This window comes from Lolium rigidum, chromosome 3 (genome assembly GCF_022539505.1).
Source record: "Lolium rigidum isolate FL_2022 chromosome 3, APGP_CSIRO_Lrig_0.1, whole genome shotgun sequence".
Lineage (NCBI taxonomy): Eukaryota > Viridiplantae > Streptophyta > Magnoliopsida > Poales > Poaceae > Lolium > Lolium rigidum.
The window spans coordinates 145,307,807-145,320,229 of NC_061510.1; the positions used below are offsets into that span (position 1 = coordinate 145,307,807).

Below are 12,423 nucleotides of genomic sequence, written 5' to 3' on the forward strand. Positions count from 1 at the left end.
GGTCGTTTTTAGTGAAAAAGCATCTATAAATGAATCAAAAAAATTATGGAAAGTCTAATCATAATTAGAATATGGTGTCATAGTATAATTTAGTACAATACAAATCTAGATGCATAACAACATCAGTAAACACATATGAGTGCAATTTAAATTTGAACAATGATCACAGCCATGAACTACACAGTGGCAGGAGCAAACTGAAAAAGTAGAAGCATTTCATGGTAGTTACTGTGGCGGCGGCGGACATAGGGGTCGTCATCAAGAGGCGGCGGCGGATCGAGGCGGGGCCGGCGGATCGAGGCGGAGCCGGCTGCGAGAGGAGCGGTCGCGGTAGCAGCTCGACGCGGGGCCGGGCCGCGAGCGGAGAGGCCGCGGCGGGGGCGCCGGTGGTGGAGCGGCGGGGCCGACGTCGGGGGCGGTGGAGCGGCGGAGCGGCGGTGGGGCTGGGCCGCGAGCGGAGAGGCCGCGGCGGGGGCGCCGTTGGTGGAGCGGCGGTGCCGGCATCGGGGCGGTGGAGCGGCGGCGGGGCCGGGCCGCGAGCGAGAGAGGCCGCGGCGGGGGCTCCGGTGGTGGAGCGGCGGGGCCGGCGTCGGGGGCGGTGGAGCGGCGGAGCGGCGGCGGGGCCGGTGTCGGGGGCGGTGGAGCGGCGGAGAGGAGGCGGGGCCGGCGTCAGGGGCGGTGGAGCGGCGTCGCGCTCGGGAGAAGATACGGTAAGTTTCCTTTTTTCTTTTTCATTCTCTCTTTTCTGGTGAATGCGTTCGGGATGGATTTTGACTTCGGAGTGGCATTTGCTGTAAAATGCAATCAACTACAAGGGCAGGTTGATGTACCGGTTCGGCTTCATAAGGGAGAAGCTCGGGAAACTGGCCTCGCCCAGTTTCTGGTTTTGCACTGCGAGCTTGCTTCTCGGTCAAAATAAGCCATATTTAAGCAGAGAGTTCTTTTGGGATTCGTTGGTTTGGCACCTAGCCTATAAACCCAAAAGAAGTCGCCCTAAGAGATAAAACATCACTCCCTAGAATTGTGGCGATATCATGTTTATGGCTTCAGTGAGCTCCTAGAATTGTGGTGATGCATGTTTATGGCTTGAGTGAGCTCCACGACAGTATTCTCTCTAGCTTCTTCGGGTTCTTTTGTACTTGTAAAGTCGCCTCAAGCATATACTAGTATTTGTTTAATTACCACCCAAAAAGGCTGAATATGTAACACTGTAAGAAAATTGCCCCTTCATTGAAATAAATAATAGCCGGATGTCTTGTTGGATCATGGGATCCCATACACATACATGCTGAGGCACAACCAAAATGTGAAATATAAAACACAAAGGCTTAGGAATAATATGTAACCTCTAGGACCCGCTGGCCGGCACTAAATCGCCACGCAGATGCAGGAAGATTGGGGCAATTATTTAAGTACTAGGCAAAGTGCCCGTGCGTTGCAGCGGGATGAAAAAGATATCAAATATTAGACTAAAATAGTTGATGCGACCTAAATTTTGGCCAAAATCAATCTATGTCTAACCGGTATCAGTGCACACATTCATCTTAAGTCTTTATTTTTTCTGATTTTTTATCTACTTGTTACCCATCATTATTAATCTTTTATTTAGTTACATGTACGCACCTCGACAATTCATTATTCAGAAATTGCAAACAATATTAGCGACACGTTACATAGAAGTAGAACACAATCATATTAAGTGCTCTTGATTTCGTATAAAAATTGAGATTGACAATTAATATGGATCAAAGTGGGTATTAAAAAATATAAGTTTAGACCACGTACGTAGAGGATTCCAACTATGAAGCAGGGTCGATGTGCTTATTCCTCGAGCCACAGCCGCATGTGCTATCTGTGCAAGAAATTACACCAAAGGCGGCCCAATTAAGTGCAGTGAAGCTGTCGTCGCCAGGCCATCATGAGCGGCGTTTGTGGCTCGTTCGCCTTGCTGTGGCCATAGCAGAGGCCGAATCATCGGCCAGCTCCTCGCCCGCCCCCGCCAGCGCTTCCTTCATGCTGCCATCCTCATCCGCTGCTGCGAGCTCGAGCAGCGCCACCAGCTTGTACTCGAAACGCTCGGTGCCGGCGACGCTGGAAAAATCAACTTTGCTAGAGATCTGAACCGCAAAGCGCAGTTCACCTTAGCTGCAGGAAAAGCGTGGGCGAGGCTGCACACCAACAAAAGAAAGTTCACTCGTAGGCGCGCGGGGAAGATAGAAAATCGATCAATCAACCAGCAATTGGCCTCCAAGTCGCCCTTGGTTCGGATCCGTCGGCTCCGCCCCCGATCTAGTGACCCGGCGCTCGAACTCTTCTTTCGGAGAGACGGCAATCGGACCCTCCGGTTCGATTCTGAAAATTGTCCGGTATCTTACTCGGATCTGGGATCCCTCCGATCTCAGCGCCGAGGGACCTCGCCGTGCGCCCTGACGGCAACCGGCGCGCGTGGAACCGCCGTCGACGCTGCCACGCCGGGGTCGTCTTCGTGTCCGTGCACGCGCTGTATGCGGTCTGTGTGTCCCGCCTCATCGCCGTCCTCTGCCCCCGGTTGTCCTGCCCTCCAGCATCCAAAACACTCCTGCCCACACGGGCGATGGGTGGCCTTTTTCGGTTGAACCATTGTTGCGCGGAGTACCCATCGCCTCCCGGAACGAACCCGAACGCCGGCGCGCTGCCGTATAAGCTAGGAACCGATCTGTTTGCTATTTATTTAGCGTGAGGACGGAGGAGTCCTTGCAGGATGGGGGAAGGGGGCAGAGTTCGACAGTGATACGCTCGAAAAGATGTGGACGGAGCGCGATTGCGCGAACCGGTATGGTGGCAGCCTCAGTATTATGTGTTTCTGTGGGAGGGTAAAATCGTCTAAAAAAAGTTGGACGAAAATTTTGGCAGAAACCTTAGCTCCTTTATTATTATAGGTATAGATTGCAATTTTTATTAATTTTCATAAATAATACTATGCATTTTAGAGAATTTACAAAACTAGGATCCAATCGGCTTGGCCCAAACCGACAGGCCCTTATCGGCCCGGCCGAAGCCAACAGGCCTAATGGGGATGGGCCAAGTGGCTGGACGAAGCCGACAGGGCCAATCAGCCTAGGCCAAGCCGATAGGAGCATTAGAGGCTCGGCGCGAGGGCGACTCGTCCCGGTCCCGGTCGCGGTCGGTCCCGATCTCTGTGTCGGCGGATCGTCGTCGCGGCGGCGGACCCTGTCCCGGTCGGAGGCGCAACCAAAAAATTCAAATACGAGCTCCACGCTGCCCGTCCTTCTAAACCCACCGCGTACCTCGCCAACGCAAAAACTCCTCGCGCGCTAGCAGTCTCCTCCCCAACACAACACGAGAGTTCCCTCAGGCCGCCGCGCGCACCCGCGCGACGGTGCAAGCCCGACACCTCCCCGCTTCGCCGGCCGCGTCCCTCACCTTTGATCCTCCGGTCACCACCTGCCCTCCCCTTCCATTGCCGCCGTACGTGCCGCCCATCCTAACTCCAAAGCCGCCGAGACCCGACGGTTCCTCGTACCGTGCCATGGCGACCTCGCCGGGCGATACTCTGATCGATGGAGGCCATCTAGTCGCTAAGCTGGCTGCGGCCGCTCTGCTAGCGCCCGCTCTCGTATGGAGTTCGGGTCTCCTCCCCGGCACCTCCAATCTCTACCGCCGACTCTTTCGTGGCCGCCGCCGGCATGCTCTCCCGCTCCCCATTAGCCATGATGCCGTCGACTCCTTACGGTGAGAAACCCATACTCCTCTTCTTATGCTCTCCAGAATCCAGACTTGTGCTTAACCAGTGCCGCATATGCTACGCTTGGGCAAGCCAAGTGAATTTTACATAGATTCTGGGTTACAGGACAGATGCAGCATTGGCAAACTCAACATTCTTTTTTTGGAGATAACATTATAGATCCGGTTATGTGGCCATTGTTCTCTGATGATGTAAAGTTACATGGAGATTTTTTGTTTGACTATATGATCTTTGCAGGATTGCTGGTGAGATGCCCAAATCCTTGGCCATCTTAGAAGATGTCGTGCAACACACTCTGTCTAATCTGCATACTATTCACAAAAGCATACAGTATTGGCAGTCAAGAGCCTTGGTATTAAGTTACTACCTCTGTCCCAGAAATTTAGGAACAGAGTGACAGTTCATCAGAATCTCTAGTCTTTTGCTTGTTTCACCTTCATTTTATTTTTTTGCAGGGAACAGATTCACATCTAGTGTATTTTATGATGTTTCAAAGAGGTCCAGAGGCCTTTGCTCAAGCAACATGCCAAGCTCTGACTAGCCTCAGGAGCAACGGAAGCCCATCCGAGTACCTTTTACACTCTGCATCTGATATGTTCGCCACAAAAGTTACTGCCCTCAAGAGAATGCAGCGCTGTCTGGCTGTTTTTCTTTCTAAGGTTTGTTATTCAGATGTGATACGATTTTGATGCTCTGCTGATTCCGCGCAGAGTTAAATTTTCTCAAGTGTAGTTCGAAAATCAATTTCTTAGCTGCTATCGCCCAAAGAATCTTTTTTACTACTCTAGTTGAATTCCAAGCTTTTCTCTCTTTGCCTTTTTTGTTAATATTGCTTTGGGCAGCAGGATTATAATCGTATACATGAATTTTAACTTGCAATTTCAACAGGTATATTCTGAAGTTGATACATGCAGAGATAAATTAACGGAAAGTTCAGATCAATCACTGTGTACACTGATCGCGGCTTTGGACTTTGTCTTCCGCGAATTGGAGGACTCTTTTGGAAATGCTGGCGATGTATGCTGTATTTGTCTTTTCTATACTTGGGTGTTATAGCTATGTCATAATTCTTTCGTTGATGTACTAATGTAACTGGACAATCAAATGTTTCCAGGGTCAAATTGTAGCAACACATGACGGAAACGTACCTATGCGTCTCTTCAAAAGTTTGCCAGAAGTTCATGTTGGGAGTTCAGACGCTGTAACAGAAAGCGCTATAAGTTTAATCTATGAAAACTTGCAGGGGCTGGATAGTTTTGTTTCTTCTGAGGTAAACAATTCCCCTCTCAACTGCTTGTAATACGTATGCACCTGAGACATGTAATAAGATTCCCAGAAGTTGTTCTTGAACTCATCTTGAAACACTAAAACTTGTATAGTGATAGTGTCTCACTTATACAAATTCATTACATAAAACGATATGTTGCTTGTATTATCTGAACCAATTATTTCTTGAATGATAGATTTCAAGCCATAGAAAGCCACGAAATATTACCATATACTGGTTACCCTACACATTTGGAGCAATCGGCCTTTCTGCATGTTCTCTGTGGCTTTTACGCCATAGTAGCTTGATGGGAAGTTCTGACATGGACAACTGGATTCATGATGCTAAGGAGTCGGCTGCTAGATTTTGGGATGTGAATGTTGCAAAACCGGTAAGATACTTTTTGAATATCTATTTTATTATTTATCTTACTATTTCTGATGCCGCTGTAAGGTAGCTGAAGGTAAATCAAGCTATTTTATAGAGGCAGAGTCTTTCCAGTTGTTTATATTTTTACTTGTACAGCATATTATGCAAGTTGCAGGAAGATTGGATCTGTTACTCATTGCAAACATTTGTGCATTATTAGCTGTACCCTTATGCTATGGTATTATCGTGTCGCATCAAAGCGAATTCATGTGTCCTTCAGTTGATCACTTGCAGTTATCGCAATGAACAAACCTAAGTAACAGTAATATAATATCATGACACTTGTTAATATGCATCAGCACAGCCGCATTCACAACACCATCTCCCTTATAGTTCAATAAATTTTTATGTAGATTAGTCAAATTTTACATAGCCTTGCTACAAGCAGGTATATATTATTCTTTAGATTTGGAAATCAGTTGCTGTGCTCACATCATTTCAATTGTTCTCTTTTGACAATCACTAGACCATTTCCATTAGAGATTTGCTTCTCGGGGTATTCAAGTGCACAGATAAATGTGGAGTGAGAAAACTTGAGGCCCAATCGACTGCAGAATCATTGCGAAGGTTATCTCCAATTTTGCTTCTGCTGTATGATGATTAATTTTACCATGGTTGTTTCTTGAATTCCATGTATTCTTTTTTGCTTACCATAAGAACCAGTACCATACAGTTGCTAAATTGATATCCATCTGTCCTATGTTAAGTTTAACATGCTTATTCAGGTAAAAAGAAAGAATTATCCACACAATATAAACCTGTGGAGTTGGGATTTTGAAATGAGTACTTAAGTATGTGTTGTTTAATGTGAGTGTTGCCCGGAATTTCAATTTGGCCTACATCCAGCACTTTGAAGATTTTTCCATTTACCTTAGGCACAATTAGTGGGCAAATAATTAAGCTTTGCATGAGTATCACAGATCTTCTCGAGGAGGTTGACTTCTCCCCTCGGGATCATTTTTCTTCTAACTATCCAGTCTAACTTCACTCCCTCAAACCAATTTTGCCTAAAGTAAATGGAATAACTTGCACAACTAAACAATTTGTTTGGCTCTCCATGTCACCAGCATGTCCCATGTGGTGTCAGTTCACCCTTCTTACCTCCAACCTGTCCAGCTGATTTTCGAGTCAAAGAATTTCCACTGTCCTCACCGTCTCCAGTTTATTCTTAGTCTAAATGTACAAATTAATTATTTCAGGACCTGGATTTGCAGGAATATCGCAATTAGCTATTAGAGTAGAATGGTCCATTTGTTACAGAAAAAAAATGATCAAAACCAGACACAGAGGGCCAAAACCAGCCCCATAGGTTAATAATGGAAGTTATAGATATAAAACCCACTCCAGATGATGAACTCTTGAAAAGCACAGACTCGCGGTGCAGGTCTGATGTGCCACCCAAGAACCTGTACCGGATCCAAGGGAGCACGACAGAGGGGCTGAAGGGCTAAAAAACCTTGCACCGCCCAAAAGACACCCTGCCCCACAAATAATTGAGTGAGAAAATTGGACTAGCAAGTTTGTTCATTTCAGCACCTACACGCTCTATTTACTTACAGTTTGCTATTATTGCTATCTGTTAAAAGTCTTGTCATCGGAGGGAAAATTCAGTCATTCAGAGTGCTATAATTCCACTCAGTATTCTCATTTTCTTCAAAACACGATACTTCAGCTTTGCAGTTATGTTCTGAGTGCATGTTAGAGTGTTATCGAATATGTTTTGCATTATTTACCCCACTTGTTTGTGTTGCAGGATGTTACTTGCCTTCTCTGAGCAAACTTTGAATGAAGAACAGCCACAAGATGCATCAGAGCAAGCTTTGATGGACACTGTCATGAAGAGGTAAACTGTTTCAAGAAAGATGACCTGGTTTCACGTCTCAATTATAAGTAGGGTAGGGTTCTTTTTTTATCATTTTGAAAAAAAATCTGACTCTGTAGTTCTATGACGGCAACAACCAAAGGTTTTTAAGGCGGTAAGATGGCACGAGGCTCCTGGTGGACATTTCACCTATAAGCGCTAAGGCTTTAAAATAACTGGTTGTTGAGCCATATAGCACCTATCCATCCCACCCACTAACTGACCTCAGCCTTTCAAAATTTACCCCTGTTTCCCGGTTTCCCGCTGCTCGAGTGCTCTGGCTGTGGCTTGCCTTGCTATCGAAGGGTGCCCGAGCACCTTAGTGACGCCTTAAAACCATTGCAGCGACATTATGGATTTTTTAGAAACTGACAAGGGCTGCAAATTATTCGGTGTCAAATAATGTATTTTCTGCTTACATAAGTAGGGAAAAGTCCTTTGCATTACCCCCACCCTCCACCCCTGCCATAAAGTATCGTTTAGTATAATTTATTGGCATGGCATACATTTGCAGTAGCATCTGGAGGAGAGTGATCATACAATAAGCATGCTTCATCCATGTTTCTAATATCTTTGTTGCTAATTTACATACCCTGGCTATAAAACTAGCTGACGCGTATCTTTCTCTTTATGCCCACTCAATAGACTTATTTTAATGGCAGATTTTATATAACCATCTAATGGACACATTGGTTCTGATTATTTGAGCATTTACTTGTACATTAATGCAGATATGAGGAGGAGCTGAAGCATCCAGTTCAAAACATGTTCAGTGGAGAATTAGCCCGTACCATGCTTATTGAGGTTCGTTCTTTTTATTTTCTGTTTATAGGCTACATCCAATGCAAGTAACTGACATTTTTTCTGAACTTAAACTTTAAATTTTTCAGATCCAGAAGCATAGACTAGATCTTGAGCAGTAAGTTTTGCTATTATTGCCCAATAATATGGATTAAAATGCACGCAGATGTATTTTTGCCGTGTTTAATGTTCCATACAAGAGATAATCGGACTGTTCTTACACAGGTCATTGGTGGAATTGGATCGTATTGTGAAGGCAAATCGGATAAATCTTGCTATGCTTGCAGCTCTGCCTACATTTGGTCTTTCTCTTCTGCTGCTCAGTCCAGTACGAGCATTGGCTGTGCATGTATGTATATGTACTTCTGTCATTATCTTCTTGATTGCAATATCAACTCCAGGGCACCCGGCAAAAGTTATTGTAGTTTTTTGGAGCCTTTGATATGTTAATGTTTATAACCTATTTATACCCCATATCTTGCAATTTGCATAGTAGACGAGTGTAGTGTGAAGAAAGTAGAAAAGAGGGCGTGTTAAATATGTCTTAACTACTGCAATGATTGTGAATTAGGTCCAAGGTGCAGAAAGGAAAGGCAGGATTGCAAGGCGTCAGGGAAGGCTGCTTCTCATTCAGGCTGAGCAAAAACTTATGGAGTTCATGAGATGCAAAGATAATGAAATGGTAATTTTATCTAGTACTCCCTCAGTCCCATAATATAAGATGTTATTACAACCAATATAGTTTGTAATTGGTTGTAATAGCATCTTATATTACGGGACGGAGGGAGTAGATCATAATTTAGTCTTACTCTGTCTTGTGTTTTTAGATTCATACACACTTTCTTTTCAAGTTCTTGTGTCATTTGGTGTCCTGTTGGTGATTATTCACTTACTCTTAATTGCAATCTTCTAAGTTACACGGATAAGGATACATCCAGTACAATATAATGAATACAAATTGATATTTTTGTAACATGAGCCCATAGTGGATATTCAGGATTGTATGTCTTGACCCCTTTATTCTTGGGTGTCAGTAGTAGCATTTTCGTTCCCAGTCACACCAACAGCTGACTGGTCACCGGTCCCAGCCATGCCTCTGTCCACCAATGCCATTCTCCCTAGGCAGGCGTCAATGAGCAAGAGATCTGGGCTGCCGCGCAGGCTGGTGATCGGCCGATCCCATCTGTCCTGCCCTGTTTCTCCACTTGCAGGCATTGTCCGAGTGGAGGCTTGCTTCCTAGATGATCATTGAACCTCTTTGTGGTCAATCCGTTATTTTTATATGCACAAGTATGATAGGACCAGAATTTCCCTATTCGAGATTGAACACTCTGACCTTTCACCCTAAATATTGAGATGAAAGCACTTGTATTAGTGAGAAAGCCATTTGTCAGAAACTTTCTATTTTTTTTATTGGGATTAAGAACCTGTGTTTCTTACTTGACAGGATGAAGAGGCGTGCTTTAATTTTGGATTGGCAGTGTACGCGCTTGACAGACTATACAATGCTGTTGAGTTTCATGCTCGGGGAACAGACGAGTGGTTTAGGTCCGTCCCAGCTCAAAAGTTCTTTCCACTTCTTTCATTGATTATGATGGCCTGTTGATCAGATTGTTTGCACTGCAGAGTTAGAGAAGACATTTTTCAGCTGGCAATGCCTAGCACGGGAATGCAGCGTAAGAAGAATATTTTATCGCGACTGGATTCGATGTACGAGTGCCTATTTCCACTGCAACATCTGTAAATCTCTTATTTATCAGGCTTTGGTCGAGCAGTGATTCAGTTAACTTACCTGTAAATTATACCGTGAAAAATCTGCTACTTATATTGTGCTAGAACACGTGAAGATTTTAACGTGAATGCTTGTGACTTTGTGAGCCGTTTGCCTAGAGCCATGAGGCCGCATGTCCTTTGTTGTCCTGCCCGTAGTGCCCACCACAGTTCGTCTCAGTTTGTTATATTCGGTAGATAAGAATGGGCGTCACAAATGATATTGTGTTTTTGCTTCTTTGGGCGAAGCTGTCAACACGAGATTCCTGTGTAGGCAGCACAGGGTCTTTTTTCTTTTGAACATGGAAATATATTAACATTAGAGCTCACGGGACAACAAATCTCGGCGACAAAGCATCGAGCAGGGATCAAAGGTGCCTAGATGCACAACAACAAATAAAGATGACCTAAACACTTGTAGTTGATACCAAAGATTGCATATGAAGCTAAAGACCTTCAAGGACCTCCAACCTACTCCATACCAGTTGATGCCCCTGTGCGTGGCTACTAAAGATTTTGATGACACCAAGCTCATTCCCTGTCGTTGAATCGGGGATCAACGGTAAAGATGTTGTCGTCCATCTTTGGTGACACAGCCGAAACGGTAGAAAGACAACATCTTCTACAATGTGATCATCCAACAAGAAAAACTCCATACATTTTGAACTTGCCAACATATGATCCTGCTCGTAATATTGTGAGGTGCCGCCAGGGATTTGGTTACCGCCCGGGAAATCTGGTTCCCGGCCGGGAACCGGATATCCCGACCACCCACGGGAATTGGTCTAACCGGGTAAAAAATCCCGATTGTTTTGTTTTATTGCGAAAAATTTAAATTTTAGCGAATATTCTATATAATTTTAGCGAATATTCTCTTTGAATTTAAATTTTAGCTTTTGAATTCGTCCGGTAACCGGGCGGGATTTCCCGGGAACCGCGGTAACCGGGAATCCCGAGCACCCCCGGGATTTTTTTCCTGTCGGGAGCCAAATCCTTGGGTGCCGCCACTGTTGATTGTCATATATATATATAGGTATATGTGTAATTCCAAGATCTCTGCTGCCCATGTATATCATTTGTTATGTGTGAGCATAGCTGATCTTCCAAAAGTGTGGCTATTATATTGTCTTGGCTCCATAAGCTCACACTAAGAAAATTGTTCCAATTCCGGTATTGCAAATCGTGGGCAGCAACAACCATAGGCCACAGAAGTATGAATCCAGAATCTCATGTATGTGAACATGACTGTCCAGTAAAACTGCAGCAGTTGTATTAACTTGTGTCCACAAGTTCACACTAAGCAGGCTATTCCAATTCTGATTAAAAAAAAAATTGACCCTGGAATTCTGATAATTCTGGCAATGAGCAGCAAAAGCAGAAGTATAACTCATCGGTCTCTAAGAGCAGAACATATGGAATTTGAATTTTGCATGCCAACATTTGGAGACTAGTGCTTCCAACCTGACGAACAACTTCTGGGCAAAATCAGCACCTCCACGCCTACCTGCTTCTAGATTAGCCGCAACGAACTGAGCAGAAAAACAAGGAGCTGGGACAAGCCCTTTCCGCTCGTGCAGGATCCACATCTGCAACAACATGCTCATCCCCTTGTCAACTTCAGAAGCAAAGGCGAGCATAGATCGCCCGCAGCTACCGCCCATGGCATAGCTAAGAAAGCACAGCAGCACAGGGTCAGGGTAGTCTATTGTTTGAGCAGCAGATGCCAGCATTATTTCAAAACAAACTGAGGGAGATAAAAGGAGACTGGGTCTACTACGTTCTCACCTCATCAGGGAGTAAGAGTATACCCAGGCCCGGTCCTGAGCTTTCGAGGGTCTGTGACGAAACTAGATTTTAGGGCCTCTAGTATTTTTTTCTCAAAAATGTATGTATAAAAAAATACAAAGAAAGACTTAAAATGTATTGATAGAAATGTTAATATAACAATAATATTGTATACATCTTACCCTAAAACTTTCTCGTTACATTATTTTGATCGGATGCAAGAACTAGTGCCAACTGATCTGGATTTCTCGATGTGCTGGTGTTGCTCTTCAAATTTGTTTGAATAAACTTATCTTTCTTCTCTCTCAACCTCCTTTTGGTGGAACCGGATAAAGGCTTTCTAGGAGACATAACGCGGCTGAAAATAGAAGAGACAAATTGTAACTTAAATTAGGACATAGGGTCATATAGACTACGTATAGCAGAGCATCAAGAATTCAGAGATTAGATGACTATACCGGTTGTAATTTACTCAGGTTTCGCGTCTCCTGCCTGCACCTGCTGTGGCCGATTTCGTCAGGTCAGCGAGCGGCCGGCCGGCCAAGCGAGTTGGAGAATTGGGAGCCATCGACGAAACTCACGAAGTTCACGAATGTTGGAATAGCAACTAGTATTCACAGAGGGCCATAGGTCAGTACATGTACATGTGTGACAATGTGCAGGTAAACCCCTCATACACTGGGGAATAACAGAAAAGGAACTATACAACTCTAACACCCCCCCTCAAACTCATGGTGGATCAACAACACTGAGTTTGGAGAGAAA

At 44.8% G+C, this 12,423-nt stretch overlaps 1 protein-coding gene across 1 annotated transcript; it reads left to right on the top strand.

Moving 5' to 3' along the window:
• The first annotated feature begins 3,529 nt into the window (after positions 1-3,529).
• On the top strand, positions 3,530-9,980 carry LOC124695620 (protein DGS1, mitochondrial-like). The gene is made up of 14 exons (XM_047228446.1): positions 3,530-3,732; positions 3,983-4,097; positions 4,201-4,340; positions 4,588-4,762; positions 4,860-5,015; positions 5,209-5,403; positions 5,908-6,008; positions 7,195-7,284; positions 8,034-8,106; positions 8,193-8,221; positions 8,329-8,452; positions 8,675-8,785; positions 9,551-9,651; positions 9,730-9,980. The coding sequence occupies exons 1-14, from the start codon at positions 3,530-3,532 to the stop codon at positions 9,845-9,847; spliced, it is 1,731 nt and encodes a 576-aa protein (XP_047084402.1). The 3' UTR covers positions 9,848-9,980.
• The last annotated feature ends 2,443 nt before the right edge of the window (positions 9,981-12,423 follow it).

Bases quoted from the DNA above. Each gene is read 5' to 3' on its own strand.
- LOC124695620 (XM_047228446.1), top strand. From the start codon at position 3,530: ATGGCGACCTCGCCGGGCGATACTCTGATCGATGGAGGCCATCTAGTC. The intron at 5,016-5,208 runs GTAAACAATTCC...CTTGAATGATAG, and splicing joins ATAGTTTTGTTTCTTCTGAG to ATTTCAAGCCATAGAAAGCC. The intron at 7,285-8,033 runs GTAAACTGTTTC...ACATTAATGCAG, and splicing joins ATGGACACTGTCATGAAGAG to ATATGAGGAGGAGCTGAAGC.